General features: G+C 36.1%; 3 protein-coding genes across 3 annotated transcripts; 2 read left to right on the top strand and 1 right to left on the bottom strand.

The window, feature by feature from the left end:
- The first annotated feature begins 944 nt into the window (after positions 1-944).
- On the top strand, positions 945-10,063 carry LOC110686380 (probable methyltransferase PMT28). Its single transcript, XM_021862983.1, has 8 exons — positions 945-1,950; positions 2,043-2,192; positions 2,726-2,996; positions 3,081-3,173; positions 4,430-4,604; positions 8,264-8,506; positions 8,665-8,859; positions 9,043-10,063. Exons 1-8 carry the CDS (start codon positions 1,084-1,086, stop codon positions 9,236-9,238), a joined length of 2,190 nt encoding a protein of 729 aa, XP_021718675.1. The 5' UTR covers positions 945-1,083; the 3' UTR covers positions 9,239-10,063.
- Positions 10,064-14,086: 4,023 nt separating this feature from the next.
- Positions 14,087-14,887, bottom strand: LOC110686474 (auxin response factor 17-like). Its single transcript, XM_021863099.1, has one exon. It carries the CDS (start codon positions 14,885-14,887, stop codon positions 14,087-14,089), a length of 801 nt encoding a protein of 266 aa, XP_021718791.1.
- Positions 14,888-17,296: 2,409 nt separating this feature from the next.
- LOC110686473 (protein FAR-RED IMPAIRED RESPONSE 1-like) lies at positions 17,297-18,911 on the top strand. Its single transcript, XM_021863098.1, has 4 exons — positions 17,297-17,560; positions 17,642-17,908; positions 18,052-18,103; positions 18,289-18,911. Exons 1-4 carry the CDS (start codon positions 17,297-17,299, stop codon positions 18,909-18,911), a joined length of 1,206 nt encoding a protein of 401 aa, XP_021718790.1.
- The last annotated feature ends 230 nt before the right edge of the window (positions 18,912-19,141 follow it).

Below are 19,141 nucleotides of genomic sequence, written 5' to 3'. Positions count from 1 at the left end.
TGTAAACATATTTACTAATCATAGACTAGCACTTAGCACTTAGGCACGTGGCACGCACGCCGGTTAATTAAGCAAGTTTAACATTGCCGGTTATGTTAATTTAATCTCCATTTTAAAATTAATTATATTGATAATTTCTGATAAGATTATATGACAGTTTTTTGGGATAATTAACTGTCATATTAATCTCTATAAATATATCTTTTTGGCAGTGTTAAGAATTCCGTATTTATCTTTTTCTTTTTCATTCTACGTTTCCACAAAATTTCATGTCCATGGAGAATGCAAAATTATGTTGTATTTTTATTCTAAGTAATAGGAGAATCGTGGGGGTAAATTAGTATAATTGTTCCCAACAATGTATGAGAGGGCTAATATTATCCTAAGGACAGAGTAAACTCGTCTTTTTTTTTTTTTTTTTTTTTTTTTTTTTTTTTTTAAGTTAGATTTCTTTTCCAGAAATTGTATTTTTATTGACAAGTTCAGTGAGTGAAGTGCAACATTTAGCTAAGTTTAGAGAGTAAGTGTGTAGTTAACTCTGATAAACATTAATATACAGTAAAAGTATAGATTTTTATTTTTATTTTTTTATTCATATAAATGGCCAAACGGGGGTGCTCCCCTCTATTTCCACTCTCCCACTTCAGATTTTACTACTTCCTCCGTTCTTTTTTTATCGCATCACTTACTACTTTAGGAAGTTTACTTATTATTGCATCATTTCCTTTTTAGGATAAAAAATATCTATGTTCACACTGCAAATACCCAACATACCCTTACTTTTTCACATTTACTTTTTATTTTATCTTACATTACATGGACAATTTTGTATTTTTACGTTTTTCTCTCTTACTTTTTCCCACTACCAAATTTTGAATCCAAAACCCGTATGATGTAATAAAAAAAAAACGGAGGAAGTATAATAAATCACTCAATTTTCTCTCTCCTCTATGACTCCCTAGATTTTTTACTCTCAGTCTGGATTTTCATATTTCAACCTTCATTCAAATGGCAAATTCAAAATGTCGTTGAATTCTCAAACCAAGAAATCCACCCTTCTGTAAACTCCATTAAACTCACTCAATGGGTTTCCCGCGTCAAGCGAAGTCGCCGCTGTCGACAATTAGCCGGCGCGCAACACTCCCAGTCGGGTTGTGCGCGAAGCTGACTGCAGTAGTGATTCTTGGCCTGCTATTCATACTTATTTGGTCATTTTTCTCACCAACCCCAGATGCTCTTACAGCTCAAAGAGAGAGTTTCAGTGAGATTGCTGAACCAGCAGCAAGATCATCACCTTCGAAATCAAGTACATCCAAGGCTAGTCATTCCAAACCCGAATCAAAATCGAATAAAAATGGACATTTGCAGCAGTCGGGTAGTAATTCGAGGAAGAAAAAACATGGGATTGTTAGTAATGTGACTGTTAGTGGGCAGAATTTGAAGGAATTTAATAGGACTAATAATGGGGATGAATTGGATTTAGAAGGGAATGAAGGATCTGAGAGATCTGAGGTTGTTGATGGAAATGATCAAACTGTGGTTGATGGTAAGGAAGAAGGGTTTCGAGGCGAAAGCGAAGGCGAGGATGAAGGGGAGAAGAATGGGGATGAAGATCCTGATTTGGAAGGCGGGGTTGATATTAAAATGTCAGAAACTGAGGAAGAGGATGAAGATGGTGATACTCGGTCGAAGAGTAAAGGGAAGATGAGGAAGAATTTGGGTCCATTGTTTGATTCTAAAGCACATTATAGTTGGAAATTATGTAATGTAAGGAGTAAACACAATTACATTCCTTGCATTGATATTGAGAGTCCTAAAGGAAAGATTCAGAGATACCGACATCTCGAAAGGAGTTGTCCTTCAGTACCTCCTATGTGTCTTGTTCCTCTTCCTCCTGATGGGTATGGAAGTAATGGGACTACTTTGCATTGGCCTGAAAGTAGAACAAAGGTAGCGAAATCGAACAAGCTCATCATTATCTTATTTCAAATGTGTTGGTGATTGCCTTTCTTATAGTACATTGTTATTGGAATTGTTTTCAGATATTGTACAAGAATGTTGAACATCCTAAACTTGTTGCTTATCTGAAGACTATCACTTGGGCCTTGGTTTCTGGAGAATATCTTGTGTTTCCTCATAATCAGTCGAATGTTATTGGAGGCGTTGGTCACTACCTTGAATCAATTGAAGAGGTACTGATTAATTCCTCGTATTGTCTGTGTTACTTGGTTACCTTTTATGTAAATTATCGCCATTGCTAATTTGCTAATTAACTCTAGTTGAAGCTCATTTTCAAGTCTAAACTCCCATTATCTGATAACTTAATGATCTGATAAAATCTCAGTAAGAAGTGTAATAATTGGAGGGATGCTTTATGGCTTATAGCCTTATGCTTAGGCCTTATTCTTTTTTACACAGATAATTTACTGGACTTAAATTTTGTATTTACTGGAATTAAATTGTTATCACTGTAATTGAAATATTTTCAATTTTTACTTAATTAAATTATTATGATTGAACTTAAATTATATTACTACTAAAACATGTTTACCGAATCTCTATTATATTTGTTCTTTGAGTTACTTATTTAATTTTATTATTTGGTTAAGGTGAAGAGAACATAGCCTTATTATATGTGGATTGTGGAGACATTAAGATTCATGTGGCTAAATGAACATTTTTTTTTACTTCTTACTGGCTTTTGTAAACTTTATGTTTCTGTTAGATGGTACCAGACATTGAATGGGGAAAGAATGTCCGGGTGGTGCTAGACATTGGAGTCACCGACTCAAGCTTTACAGCATCTCTCTTTGATAAGGGTGTGCTTACTTTATCACTAGGATTGAAGGATGATCTGGTGGACTTGGCACAAGTTGCGCTTGAGCGTGGATTTCCTGCAATTGTTAGCCCATTTGCAAATAGAAGACTTCCATTTCCCAGTGGTGCTTTTGATGCCATTCACTGTAGTGGATGCAAAATACATTGGCATGCTCATGGTACCTTGGATTTTTTTTCACTTGCACCTTTTTATTGCTTTACGTTGATGTTTTTATTTTATGCTACTTGTTTAAAATTTTCAGGGGGCAAGAGGCTTCTTGAAATGAATAGAATTTTGCGACCAGGTGGATACTTTGTTTTGTCACACAAACATAATAGCATTGAAGAAGAAGAAGGTTTGACCTGGTCTATTTTGATATCTTCTTATTTGTTAATGATTGATGAAAAAACCTTTTTCGTTGTTGTTGTGAACAAGTTAAAGAAAATAGCTTTATTGTGACAAGCCTAAACTGGAAATATTGCTAGCTTTTCTTATAGTTCCAATTCTGTGGCAAATAATTTTGCTGCTTGGAGAATTGAGATACTGATTTGCTGTATATCTGGTCAGGTTAGTCACAGTCACAAGTAATCAGAAATTAGATGAACATTTGTAGTGATGAAGAAGAAATATAAGGGAGGAAAACAGAGGATATGACCAATGTATTAAAAAGCTCAAAGCGCACCATGGCATTATGGAATTCCCTGCACCTAAGGCGTACCTCAGTGCGCTTTGGTGCACCTTGTTGATATGAGGTACACATAAAAAATAAAAATAAAAAGATTTGTGAAAAAACTGTTGTGGTGCGCAGTGCGCCTCATCAAAAGCACTTTGTCTAGATGACAAAAAGCGCTGGTTTTAATGGTAATCAAGGTGATTAGACACCAACACAGCCTAGCCAACTTTTGAGAGGCTAGTTCTCTCCTATAACAAATTCTACTGTTCACTTTTCTCAATTCTTCTTACATTCAGTGCCTCTCTTATTATTACATCAGCTTTATTGTCTTGCTCCTTAATTTACTACAATAGCAAACGCACTAAGCATTACTGCAATGACCCCTGCGGCCTGCTAACCGATTTTGCCATGCTCAAGTGCCAAAAACCTTTCTACCTTTCACACCCTTATAGAATAAGTCACTAGCACAGGTGGCTCTTGTTGATTCTGTGCATGATTATCTTTTGATTGTTATCAATCTAAAGTGAAAAGATTACACAAAAGTGGTAGGCTGGATGCCCTTATCACTTTGCTTATTTTTCGGGGACCAATATTTGTTTTCTAAACGTTGGGCTTTTAACATTTGATTGTTTGTCTATCCATATCTCCAACCATTGCCAAGAGTGTGGAATGTAAGTTTTTAGTAACTTGACTTTATAAGACCCTATGTAGGATCCATTTGAGCTTAGCTGGTCCTAGAGGTGATTTCGTTGAAGTGTTTTTAGTCCAAACTCTTTCTCATTGCTGATGAGGTTTTCCTTTAAAGTCAATATGATGGTCTAATCTGTTGGTTTGCATTATTGTTTTATCCAGCTTAGTGTCAGTCATGATTGCTATTTTATCACAAGTAAACAATGCAAAGAGTATTGAAGATATTATCCTTTAATTTTTTTTGCCAGCTATGACTTCATTGATCGCAGCCATTTGTTGGAATGTTCTGGCTGATAAAACGGATGAAGTTGCTGAAGTTGGTGTCAAAATATATCAGAAGCCGGAATCAAATTCCATTTATGAACTACGTAGGAAAAGGAACCCTCCTATATGCAAGGATAACGAGAATGCGGATTCAGCCTGGTACGCCTACCGTTGTTTGCTAACTTATTTGGGCTAATTGTTCATCTATTTACTGTACATTAACATAACAGTACCCAAATGCCTTTAAAGAGGCTACCATGTAGGCAGCTGATGTGGGTTGGGGGGGGGGTGATCTGAACTGCTTTATTCTTCCAATAACAGAGAGATTGCTATTGATCATATTCTGATGCCAAAGAACAAAGAATGTTTAGGCACTATCAAAATGGTATAGAGTACTCGCTACCATGATACATTGCCTTGATATGTGATTATATGATAATTTAATTGAATTGTCTAGTATTCTCTTCCCATCTTATTGTCCTCAATTTTACTTTTCAAGCTTGAACAATATCTTAACCTTAAAGCATTTTCTACGGGATTGAAATAGATCCTTGGGCCTGTAGTCGAGCAAGCATCTACTCTTATCACACAGACACCTACATAAGTAGATATTAGTGTGCATGAGACAATCACTTGTTTCACTGCGAAAATGCTTTTACTCAAACTTTTGTTGCTTAGAGTGCTTAAATGGATATTTTTGAAATAGCTTCTCTCCCACCATTGCCAAGAGTGTGGAATGTAAGTTTTTAGTAACTTGACTTTATTAGAACCTAGGTAGGATCCATTTGGGCCTAGCTGGTCCTAGAGGTGATGTTGTTGAAGTGTTTTTAGTCCAAACTCTTTGTCAACGTTGACAAGGTAGGAGTGGCGGCGTTGAAAATAGAAAGGCTATGTGCACTTGGCCATCGATTTGTCATTATATGTTTTTTACATTTCTGGTATTCCTTTTTCCTGTTTTTGTTTCATTGACCTACTAAAATACTCTAGGTAGAGCTACAAGTGCAAGTTGAACTCAAATCTATCCGGGCATGATGGATAAAACTATAAAAGTGTATTGTAAAACGGGTGTCAAATGTCAGCCTTCTCATCTATTTATTTTTCATCAATATAAATGGGAGCTTTAGTATGTGTTTTTAACTAGTAAACTAAGGGCTTAGAAGTTTTATAGCTATAGGTTTGAAGTAGCTTCATTTTATAGATATTTTCTTTATTAGATATTTTGCATCCTTAGAAGAGCTCTTATCTCTTAAGATATCTACAACGATATCTATGTTAAGGGGAAAGTTTGTCGACTTTAAATATTGTGAGGGTTTGAGTGTTGGGTTTTGATGTAAATATATTTTGTAGTAACATCAAAATAAAGATCTATACACATATTATGTTGAAATTCACTTTAATTTAGAATACTATAATTAGAATTTAGTTAGCAAAACAGAAATTATAAATAAATTCTTTTTCATTGTAATACAAGGAAGAAGAAAAAAGAATAAGAAAAAGTAAGTGTATAAGGATATTAGAAAAACTTAAGTTAGAAAAGTTAAATGCAATAAAAGACAATTCTTTGTTATTCAGGGATGTAACCCATATCTGTTTCTCCTTGATTTAGTCCTTATAACTACTTGAGTTAACAATTGAAAGTTGTAACTCCTTCATTTGGTACCAGAGCCACATTATTTCAATATATCAAAATATCTACCAACTTTGTCCTGCCATAAGTACCCCAGTTATCTAAAGACCAATATAATGATTGGTGCAATAAAATGAAAGTACTATTTGGATCCGAGATTTGTGGGAAGTTGTTAGTGATGATTTTGAAAAACCATCTGGTGAGACAAAAGCCTCATATATGCAAGAAAAGAAATTTGAGTTAAAAGAAATTACAAAGATCAAAGGGCATTATTTTTTATATACGTATGATTGACCTTAACACATATGTAAAAATTTAAAATGCAATCACAAGCAAAGAAACTTGAGATACTCTTTGCAACAAATTTTAAAGGAGTTGAGGGAGTTCGAAATTTTTTTGTACAAGCTTTACGAGGTGAATTCTAGGAAATGTAAGTGACAGATATTGAGTTGATTTCTGATTATTTTTCTCATCTTTTACAAATGTTAACCAACGTAAACAAAATGCTAAAAGATCAAAGAGTCTAGATAATTGAGAAGGTACTTTGATCATGCTATAAGAAATTTATTAATTTAATCATCTAATGGCCTAAGTAATCTGATTTGTAAATTGTATGAATAAAAAGGATTAATAAGAAGGAAGCTTGATGTTTTGATTAAGTTTGCTAATGGTTTCTGACAAATCTGGTAGCTTTAGCCTACCAATCTCCAAGACCTTTAGGCTACAAATCTCTAATGGGAGTAACTTGAGGTTACAAATCTCAAATAAAAAATCCTCTTCATTTTACTGCATAACCTATCTCCTATTTATACTCAAGTATTCTACAAAAGATAGCAAGAGTCAAAAGTTAACCTAGCCTTAATTAACTTTGTCACTACTCTACAAAATATCAAATCAGCAGTCTTTTGTTACTCCTCCCCTTAGTGTTTCATTGATGGCTTTGTCCGCTAGCGCCTTTCTGTCCTCTGCTTCCCTTGAGTGCTGCTGCTTGTCCCCTCTCACTTGGACATGTGCCTCTTGCTTCTCTTCCTCCGGTGCAGATCCATATTGGTGTTTTGGGTGCAAGAACCGGGTCCATTACAGAGTACTTGTTCAGTGATTCACTCAACATATTATTACTCGTTCTAATACATGAAAAATACTTCTTGGATTGGAGTTTCAACAGAAGAATATTATGAATGGTGCATCACAGTCAACCAATTTTGTTTATACAACTTCTTTTGAGTCTCTGCCCCACAAACAAGGGAATATTGTTTTCGGCTTCTCTTAGTCTCTGCATTTTTGTTCCCTGTGTTGAAATTTGAAAAGCAAGTTATTCCAGTATCTCTTAATCCATATCTCCTTTTTGTCTTCTCTCTTTGAAAGGCGAGTTCATGTCCATGTGTTTTTAGCTGTTCTCAATAATCTGTATGAAGTACTTAATTACGTGATTGGGTTTGCAGAGTTGTTTGTAGCTGATTAATGTGACATCTTACTAGGCAGACTTTTACCTTTACTGGAGTAAGTTATATAAACATTGAACAATTTTCCTTCTGACCCCCCCCCCAACCCCTCAAAATTCTCTGCCTCGAATTTTGTGACCTAAAATATTATGAGTCTTATATACCAAGATGGACAACTCTGTCAGTAGGATTGAGTAACCAGCTTTCTAAATGCAGAAGCATTTTATCAGTAGGTTCTTAACCCATAAAGCGGATAAGGTATAGTCTTTATCATGCATTTAGATATAGTTTTACCTCTGTCATAGTATCATAAACTATATATTAATACTCCATGAGGCTTCTTTATGTTTATGAGTTGGATACAGTAATATAGAATCCAAGCCAATAAGATATCTTAATCGAATAAATAGGAATATAACTATGGTGAACTCTTAAACTTGCGCTAACTTCATAGTACGGTATTTAGCAAGTTAGGAGGGACTTTATCTCTAATATGTTGATTAGAAGTTCATATCACTTCTATTAAATGGCATTTAGGAGATTCAGCTGCTTTTAAAAGCTAGGTTTGAACTGTTATACCCTCTCACAAAGTACAATGTTGTGGCCAAGCAATTCTTGTCCAAGAATTGCCACACTACTTCCTCCCTTCTGTATGAGATAAACCATGACGCCTGCCTTTTCTTCTTCCTCCCCTTGAGTTATTGTTATTCTGGTTTTTATCTTATTAATTGTAGTCGTAATTGAATCAGGTATATTCCAGTCGGACATTGCTTGCACCCTATCCCCACTGCAATTGAGCAGCATGGAACTGAGTGGCCTGCAGAATGGCCCAAAAGGCTTGAAAGTTATCCCGACTGGCTGAGTGACAAGGAGAAAGTGAAGGCTGACACAAAGCATTGGAAAGCTGCAGTCGACAAGTCATACCTCACTGGAATGGGTATTAATTGGACAAATATCCGAAATGTGATGGATATGAAAGCCATCTATGGGGGGTATGCTTTTAATTGCTAATCTATGTCATCTTTTTCTGTGACTTGCTATATAATATTTTATGATTTTTTTTTTTTTTTTTTTTTTTTTTTTTTTTTTTTTTTTGTTCATTTAATGTACTCAAATGCCAATTTATGGTTTTTTGAATGCTATACCATAGGTTTGCAGCTGCTCTTTCAGAACAAGAGGTCTGGGTCATGAATGTAGTACCTGTTCATGCTCCAAATACACTTCCATACATATATGAACGTGGTCTCTTTGGAGTTTATCATGACTGGTGCGAATCTTTTGGTTCTTACCCAAGGTCATATGATCTATTGCATGCAGATCATTTGTTCTCACGGCTTAAGAATAGGTAATTCTGTTCATTCTGTCTCTCCTCTGTTTTTAACTCTCAACATTATGCACAGGTATTGCAGCAACGCATATACTTCAGTAGCCTACTAATACCCTCTTATATCAAAGCAATCCTTTTTTTCATGTGAATTGACCAAAAAATTTGTTGCCTTGCTGTCTAACTATGTGTAATCTGTTTCAGATGTAACCAACCAGTGGCAATAGTAGTTGAGATGGATCGCTTATTACGGCCCGGAGGTTGGGTAATAGTGCGCGATAAGGTGGTGGTATTAGAACCCCTGGAAGAAATTTTTAGAAGCTTGAACTGGGATATCCACATGACATTTTTTCAGGATAAAGAGGGTATACTTGTTGCTCAGAAAACATGGAGGCCTTGAGATCAAGAGATAATTCCACACTTGTCTTTTTACCTCCTTTGTTGTTTCCATCAGAAGCATATGAATACCAGTCCACGAATTTTCTGACATCCAGAATATCAGGTTGATTCATATTTTCTGGCGAACCCTGCAGAATCCGAACATACTGTGATCTCTTAAACTAACTCTTCTTTCTTCTGTATATTATACCCACACGTTACCTACATGCAATGAGGATAATGCACATGTTGAGTGAAGTAAATTGCTTTAAGGTGGCAAGAGATACATTCAATTTCACTAGTTTTACACTTTTACTGCCTTCGATATGCCCTTCATCCTGAACGAATTGTAAAGGCAGGTTTTCTCCAGTTCTTGCAGAGGGAGAAATATTCCTTTGTCATCAAATTTGACAGAAGCATCAGACTTAACATCATGTTGTAGCAGTAGCTAAGCTTGATGAATTGTAGGTGTTATATTATTCTCAGAACTCAAGGGCCTTCATGTGAGTAGAAGATGAGCAGCATAAGATTGGGTGAGTTGAGTCTAAGGCGATTTCGGAAATTTGTGTATGTACTCTTCAAAATGTTACCAATTACGCAATCATACATTGTTGTTCAAGGTTGTAGAATGCCGTGATTTGTGGCAGCGTGTATCAAATTACAGATGGAAAATCTCTTGTTTGTTCAGAGCCCAGTGTATTAAAAGATATACAGCAGTACAGAACCTATCATTGTGAATTTGTGATGCTGCTTGAATTGTATTCAATGGATGATACAAAACTATTCCATTCAGACGTTATAGGGTAATGGTTATCTTATATGCAACTATTTTCCAGTTGCTTCTTTTGCTGTAGTAAATGCTACTTGTATTATTTGTAACAATCGTGCTATCAAATACTATACCTATTATACTTTGTAATTGAAACTGATAAATTATGAAATATTCGGCAATATCTTCCAATACAAAGTATAATACAAAGATATTGACGAATACTTAATAATTGTATTGGTTCTACTTAATAATACATCACCAAAATTGGCTAAGTGACTCTTCTTGTAAATACTCGTATGATGAAACCAATAAAATAAAAAATAAAAGCATACTATCGAACATATGTAGTAAAAGATCATGCTGATACTGGAACCATGAAAAGCATCAATTGGAAGCCTACAACAACAATCACTAAATAAAAAGGGAAGCAAACGCAGCAGCTACCAACTGTTGAGACATGCAAAGGAAAGAAAATCCACATAAAATAAAAAAAAAAAAAAAAAAAAAAAAAAAAAGTAAGCCAACTTGGGAAGCATGGTTAATCAAGAAAATCCACAAAAACACCCTATCATGAAAAAAGCACTGATGGTTTTCTCCATTCTAATTGTGGAATAAATTTACATTCATGTCCAAATCTAAAAGCACACCATTGCAAAGCAAATTATTCAAACGTAGTCTGATAAGATCTCGAAGTTAAACTTTACATTTCCAAAATAAACCAGACGAAAGGAAAAATAAACTACCATCAGCAAACTACTATGTTCAATACTAAATTAGAAGTTGCATGGTGCGTGCCTCTGGTCAAAGAACCACATACCTGAAACTGAGGGGGGGAAAAAAAGACACTGTCACTTCCTGGAGATTTTGCAATGGTCTATGATGTAAGACTAATGCTTTAATTTCTCCATATAAAGATAATAATTGAGGATTCCACTTTGCTTTGCTACATGAGAAACATTTAACTACAAGCAAATACCCACACACATCATACCCTTTTAAAAAAGAAATGGCAAATGTCACAAAAGTGTAACAATTATTAAGCTATTGCTGAGCGGTGAGCCAATATCTTATACTCCGTATCGTACTCTGCAGTGAAGTAGTATATAATATTGTCTAATCACTTACATCTATAATCCTGTATCTGAGTCTTTTTGCATGTGTGATAGGGACAGTCTATGCTACCCCAGCTCATAAATCTCTCTCTTTATGATATAATATACCAGTAATAAACTTGTGAATTTGTCAAACCAAAAAAGAATCAGCCTCCAAGTATTACTCATACGTGATATTATAAGCTCGTGAAACATGGACATGTGTGGAGAAAGAAGATGAGAGGAGTTGTATGTATGTGTTTGAGGATGCACTACACAAAATTACAGAAGAATCGAAAAGCAAACTGCATGGTTTAATTTCTCCTTTCCCTACAAGATTATCTCCCAGGGTTAATAGCATGAAAAGTAAAAGGTCCCCTCATCAACAGAAGATATTACAAAAGGCATATATTCAAGCAACTTACGTGCTTTTCAGAAGGCAATTAGCATATGTAAAAACTTGTAATCATAAATTATAAAGACATACCTGAACAGCCTTCCCAACCACCAACACATTGCAAATCACCATTCACAAAGCAGATGATTTCATCACAGGGGAGCTCTGAGATACAGCATGAGTACAGCTTATGTCATCTGTATTTGCTGGAGGCTGTTCTATATGAATGATCTTTCCAAACAGCTGAAATGAAGTGACACCTTTTCCAGGTAAGTTGCATGAATGATGACCAGTACTCATTGCACCAAAGAACTGCTCACTGTTGAAACTGTCAAATGAGGGTGTCTCAGAGGATGAACTGGCAATATTCAGGTCAGCGGATACACCTTCCACTTTCTGTGACATACTACTGTCCAAATTATCATCAGTGCGCCCCTGGTGAGAATCGTCATTCATGATTGTAGGTGAATTAGATGGATAAATACTAGGAAATTGCCTGGCTCCCTGCATGCCTGCGGGAAAAATGTTGTAATTCATATAGGATGGACTTAACTGGTCCATCACCAGTGAACCAAATCCGAGTTGAGGAGTAAAGTAGATATCTCCCTTCCCATCAGCTAGTAGAGCAGAGTTCTGCACACCCTTGAGCCTTTTGGCAGGGGTATTAAATGCAGCATGAATAGTAGGTGGTGGTGTTGGAGCAATACACTCCACTTGCCATGGACTAAGCATCCTTACTTCTTCCAACTTCTCTGGCTCATCCCAAGTAACCTGGAAAGAATATTACAGCACTACAGAGTATTTTTTATTTTTTCACATCCCAAATCCCAACAAAATTAACTTGATAATTTGATTGAAGGCCATAAACATTGCTTCTACTGGTAAGCTACAATTAACTTTCTTTAATTTAATGCTCGTACCACAGAAACATGGATAAAGGCATGATCACAAGGCATGCAAGGATCGCCCCCAAGCAGAAACATCAATATCCTGCATGAGCTCGTTGCACATAAAACAAGCAACTTTAACAACAATATTAAGAGTGTCATAATAGTTCATACAATGATGTCTTGGTTGAATGCACTGATGCCTAGTGAATGCAAGACTTCTCTAAAAGTCAGAAAAAAAAAAATAAAAAATAAAAAATATTAAAAAATATTTGAGAGCATCCATTTGGCATTATCACCACAAATTAACTGTTAGATCAAAAGCTATTTATACACTTGCTCCATAACACTAAATAATTTATAGGAATGTGAAGTCATTTTTTTAATAACCTTTGAGACCTCCCCCCCCCCCTCCCTCACACACACACACACACCAAACCACCTTTCTCATTATCGTTACAAATTGGATTAGGAAGTATAGAAAATTTATCAACAGCACTGCTACTGTGTATACTTTACTTCCACACAAATGATGTATCAAGAACAAGCCTGACAAAATTATTAGGTTGACACATGGTAATCATCACGACAATATCTGTCTGCTCAGATAGTTAGATAATGAATGCCTTACACCCTTACCACAATTTCATCATTTAAAGCCGAATGTCATACTTTTAGAAAACAGCAACAGGGAACATGAGAAACTTTCTACAAGAATGGCATCTGGTCATTTTACAATTTATTCAGGGACAATAGAAAACATCAATGGGAACATGTGAAACGTTCCATACTGTTCCTAGCGCTACTATTGCATCTGATTCGTGATCTCTTAACTCTACATCTGATCCCTCAAGTGATTAATAAGAAACTATATGAAGCAGATTACCCAAAATAGTCACAGCAAACACGCAAGCATGGAAGTCAAGAATCAAGATAGAATCATGAAGTATCTGTCTAATGGTCAAACATGGTTTTAATTGAGACAGACCCATTACAAAAGATGTTCCCGTCAGCATTGGTTTTACTTATTCCAGCAGTATAAATCCATAGCAATAACATTGAGAATATGCGGTATCATACCACTCCTCGAGTAAGGATAGCCAAAGTCACTGTCCCTTAGACCTCATAAAAGACAGTCTACGTCATTTGACAGGTATTCTTGCTAGTTCTACTCCACAATCGAGCTCCATTTAAAGATAAGAATATGAGATCAATTTGGTGTGATATTAACTTACAACACCTTTCAAAAGTACAACCCATGTAAGACCTTAAGACACTTGAATGACATGTTCCTAAATTATACCTCTTTAAAACAGCCAATGAGCACACTCATCTCAACCCCTCCCCTCACAAACATCCATAGAATTCCTATTTCCAATCCTAGAATCAACTGCATTTCATGTGGACGTACTAATTATTTGATAGTAAAACATACCAACAACTAACATATACATTATTCCCAATACTTACAATCAACTGCATATCATGTGGACTAATTATTTGACTGCCAACATATAACATAAACATTTAATTATTTGATAGTATTACATAGCAACATATAAACATAAATAGATAGATGAATAAGGTAAGCAATGGCAATACCTGAAGCATCCGCCACATAGAACCAGGCCAAGGCCCGTCATTAGGACTAGGCACCACGGAAGTAACCGTCCCACTAAACCACGTCACCATCGGCCCTCCATCTCCGGCATTCTGGGGAAATTTAACCCGGGTTCCAGAAGTCCAGTTCACTCTGCAAGCCTGCTCCACCTTGTGAGCTTCCACCACAAACTCGGGCAAGTCTTGGGGGTTTGGGCACATATTCCTTAGGAAGTCTGGACAGCGGCGTAAAATGCCTTCGAACCCCAACAGACAGCTCCCCTGTAACCTTATTCCTGGCAAAAATAACAGAATCATTACAAGTTAGATACTTGCTATCCACAAACGTGTTCCAACCAGAGGTCAACAAGTGTCTCCTAGGCGTCCCCCCGTAAATATGTCTAAACACCCACTTAACTCCATGAACATCACTAATTCTGAGTGTCTGCACCGGCGGATCCTCTACGAAATTCAACGCCGGAAAAATGAATACAGCACAAAGCTTCGGAACGGAGAATCCACCACCATTGTTCGCATCCGAAATGCTTAAACACTTGACGAACGAATCAACCTCATTACCATTATCACCCCCTTCATCATCTCCATTACCATTACCATTATAATTACCCGTGACATGAATGTTAGTCAATGGCATAAGCCGATACTTGACGAAAACTTCATCAGTAACAGGATCAGCCCAATAAGTAACATCAACAACACGACAAACCACATAAGGTCTGGAAGTCACCATTGATGAGAAAGAAGCTGGGGTTGAAGCTTGTTCTAAGAACCCTTGAGGAAAGAAGTATACATCAGAATGCTTCTTTGCAACATCAACCGCCATTCCTGCAAAAGCTTTGAATCTATGGTAGTCTAATTCCGTCTCCTTCTCCTGCTTCTTCCGCGGCACTTTCTGCTTCGCCATTCAATTTCAGAGAAACCAACAATGCCACCCAATAACAAATCAATTGAAATTTCTTTGTTTCAGAATTTACTTCAACTTCTCACTCTGTTTATAATTTTTTTTTTTAGGGAAGACTGAATTTATAATCTCAGTCTCACACTAGTCTGTTAGGACTATTAGGAGTGTTTTATGGAACGGATGAATATGGACAGAAAAAATCTACCCCATGTCAGGATAATTACAGAGGTTAAAAAAAATTTAACCACGACAATTACAGCGCGTGTGATGTAGTACAATTGAGAAATGAGTTTTGATTAGAGCTTGTATATCATTTTCGATGTTGTCGGGTTAATACTTCATACACTGGGATTCGGAAAACGCAGCATTTGTTATAGTAATAAAGACCAGTTTTTATTTTTATTTTTTATTTTTTTATTTTTATTTTTTTTTTATTTTTATTTTTTATGTAGGCATATAAACATTAAAATACCTCTTATTATGGAATAAGTTAGATATTTATCATAAAATCATGCGTAGATTAGTGCAATTTATGTTAATCTATCTAGATAGCTCTTAGGACTATGTTTATTATTTTTTATTTTTTCTTAAGTAAATAAAGACCGAATATCTTTTATTTTTTACCAAAATTTTGTGCACTGATTTAAATTGAAAATTGAACGGTTACAATGTAGAAAATCAAGGAAATATAAAACTGATCAGAAAACATGATAAATTTGATTTTATATTGTGTAATGCATGGATGCACCATTATCTTGTTTTGACCGGCTACGCTCGGGTTTTATTAATTAAACTAATTTTAAACATTATTGGTGCTAATTAAATAATGTTGATAACAAATTATACCAAACGCTTAAAATCATATGATTATACTAGTATGTTATATTCCTTGCATATAAAATGCTTTAGGTTAGGATAATCAAAATGTTATTAATATTTAATACCTGTCGTACTTATCTTTTGTTTAAATCTTCAATGCTATATGCATTCAAAATTATCTTAAACTACTTTAGTGTCATGTCATTAATTGTTTTATTAATGTGTACATTTTTTTTTCGTATAAGTAAATGTTACTTCGTAGTGTATTGTATTGAAATATATAAATTTAAAATATTATTATGTACAAAGTATAGAAATAAAGTATTTTGCTCCAAAACACTCTTAAACACTTTTAAACTAATATTCATGGCTAATTCATACAGAACCCACTTTTTTTTCTGGAGTACTTTAATTTCATAATCTTGTGGTTGATAAAATAAGCATTAATTTCGTATAAAAATACCTTAAAAATCATATTATCTTTATAGGTACGCGTGAGTTCTAACATAATTAGAAATTCTCATGACATCGGCAAGGTTTTATTTTTATTTTTTTTAATGTTATATTAGGATTTTTCTAACAGTTAAAAAGATGAATCAAAATCATATCATATATCACTAATAAATAAAGTCGGTCTCGCAGCCAGGCCACGAGACATCGACACTAGGCATTTCAGTTTTTCGCCAAGTGTCACGCCACGTAAGTGATAAATAGGTATTATTGTGACACATATGATCCTAAGTAAGCAAATTTTGGATAGATTTTTTAAGATAAAATTGTTATATAGAGTTTTATTATCGATAAAATTATAATATTTCATACATACAAAATTAATCATATCTTTTAATAAATATTCTATAACTCGGTTATATTTCCATCCTAAAATTCGTTTTAAAAAGTTTTTAAAATAATATCCATTTATAATATATTAATTTATTTTTAAAAAATAATAGTGAATATTAGTAAAAATATTTTCTGTCCAGTAGAAGTAATTTAGTTGAATAAAAATAATTTGATGGGGCTGGTGCAGAGGGTTCCTCATTCATAACCCCAAAGAAGAACACGGTAATGGTGAACACTGTGTTTGATGTGGAAGAGGTAGTACCACCCCCTACTTTGGGCATGGCATTTGGAAGTTGGGATGAGTTGGATACCTATTTCTGGAGATATGGGAGGCAACAGGGTTTTGGTATAGTGAGGGCTGCTTCTGGGTGGGTGGATGTGAAGAAGGAATTGGAAAAGGGGAAGTGTTGTAAGCAGAGAAGGAATGCTAAATGGACTTGTGACTGTTATGGTTACGCTTTAAGGAAGCGTAAACAGGATGCACTTAAGGAAGGGCTATTGCAAGATGAGGAGACAGTTAAGAAACGGAAGAGTAAAAAGTGCGGGTGTCCTGTGGAGTTGTATGCCAGTGTTAATGAGGAAGGGACCTGGGTTGTTCGAAGGGTGAATTTGGAGCACAAAGGTCACATTGTTACTCCAGGAAAGTTAAAGGATGTAGCGATGTACCGGAAGCACGAGTTAATGGTGAAAAACAGTCACTTGGTCAAGCAGGTGCACACGGGGAAGAAGTCTAAGGTGAAGGTATCCTAAATGTACAGTTGTTATGCTCGGGAGCGTAATGGAGTGGAGGAGATGACATTTACGCAAAGAGACTTGGAGAATGCAGTGGCTCAAAAAACCGAACTTGAGCTTACTGAGGGTGATGCAAATGACATGATAGAGTACTTCAACAAAATGAGTGCCGACAGTCAAATTTTTTTCCATCTATGTCGGTTTGGGAAGGACGGGTCATTACAAGATGTTGTGTGGGTAGACTCGAGGAGTAGAGCTACGTATGAGGAGTTTGGAGATGTTGTGTGCTTTGACAATACGTAATTGACAAACAAATTTCACCTTCCCTTTGCTGTGTTTATCGGCGTGAATCATCATGGGCAGAGTATTTTGTTCGGGTACGTTTTGGTCTCTCGGGAGACGGCGGAGACCTATGAGTGGGTGTTGAGGACTTGGCTACATTGCATGGGGGGTAAAGCTCCTATCTCAATCCTAACGGATCAAGATCCGGCGATTAGGAAAGCTGTAAACTTGACTATGCCTGAGAGTTGCCATAGGTGGTGCATATGGCACATACTTCAGAAGTTTGGGAGGTATGTGGGTAAGCATGAGGACTATGAAGCTGTAAAGGATGAGTTAATAGCATTTATGGTAGCTTTGATGCTGATGAATTTGAAGCTCGTTGGGTGGACGCAGTTGAGTATTACAAACTAGGAGATAACAGTTGGCTTGAAGCTACTGCACTTCCATTTAAGCTTTTGTTTTTTTTTGTGATTTTGTCTGATTTATGTTAGAATATGCAGAGGTGTGTAGCTGTCTGTGTGCAGGGGACTGGAAGCTATTTCAGTTCTGATATAGAGGCGGAGCTGGTGTAGTGGTAGACGTAAAGTACCACTGAATGCTTTTTTTGCAAGTTTTTTGTTATCCGTGGCACATTTGTGATCTAGTGAATGTACCATTGATAGTAGTCCAGGTGTTTTAGGTTTGAATGTTTTTAGATAAGCCACTAATTGCAATTGTTTGAAATGCAGGGCTGTATGAGGAAAGGCACATGTGGATCCCAGCGTATTTGAAGCATTTATTCTGCGCCGGGATGAAAACGACCCAACGTTCGGAAAGTTTCAATCACTTCTTCAAAGGTTATGTTGACAAGCATACAACGTTGTCTGAATTTGTGCTTCGATACTGCGATGCAATGCAGATAAGGGTCGAGTCAGAGAGAATTGCGGACTCGAACACGGTACGGTACATCCAGCATTTAGCTACTGATTTCCTGGTGGAGGAAGTGTTCCAGAAGTGTTACACGGACGCCAAATTCAAAGAAGTTCAGCGCGAGTGCATGAGGATGTTGTACGTGCGACGCCTAGATGACTATGAAGTTGGTGAGAATCAAGTTGAGTTCGTTATTGAGGACCGAGTGTGGATCAAGCCAAAATATGCAAAGAAAGAATCTATGACTAAGATTCAGAGATGGTACAGGGTGTGCTACAACAGTAATACATATGAAGCTAGTTGTGACTGTAAACACTTTGAGTGCCATGGAATCATTTTTCGACATATGATCTTTGTGTATGACCATTGTGGTGTTTCCATTGTTCCTGAGAAGTATATTCTACATCGCTGGAGGAAGGATGTCCAAAGAAAACACACATGAGTGAAAGTAGCTTACCATGATCCACTTAAAACCGATGAAGCCAGGCAATATCACAAATTGATGGGGATGTATGAACCAATTTGCTCAAAGGCTTCAGCTTGTAAGGAGGGTGTTGAGGCTGTGGCAGAGTTGCTGCAATTGATGGACCTTAGAGTAGATGAAGTATTGGTAATGGTTGCCAAAAAACAGGAACAGGCAGCCAAGGATAACGACAACGCGGATGATGGCGT

Source organism: Chenopodium quinoa, unplaced genomic scaffold (genome assembly GCF_001683475.1).
Source record: "Chenopodium quinoa cultivar QQ74 unplaced genomic scaffold, ASM168347v1, whole genome shotgun sequence".
NCBI classification, from domain to species: domain Eukaryota; kingdom Viridiplantae; phylum Streptophyta; class Magnoliopsida; order Caryophyllales; family Amaranthaceae; genus Chenopodium; species Chenopodium quinoa.
This window is presented reverse-complemented; position numbering and strand designations above follow the sequence as displayed.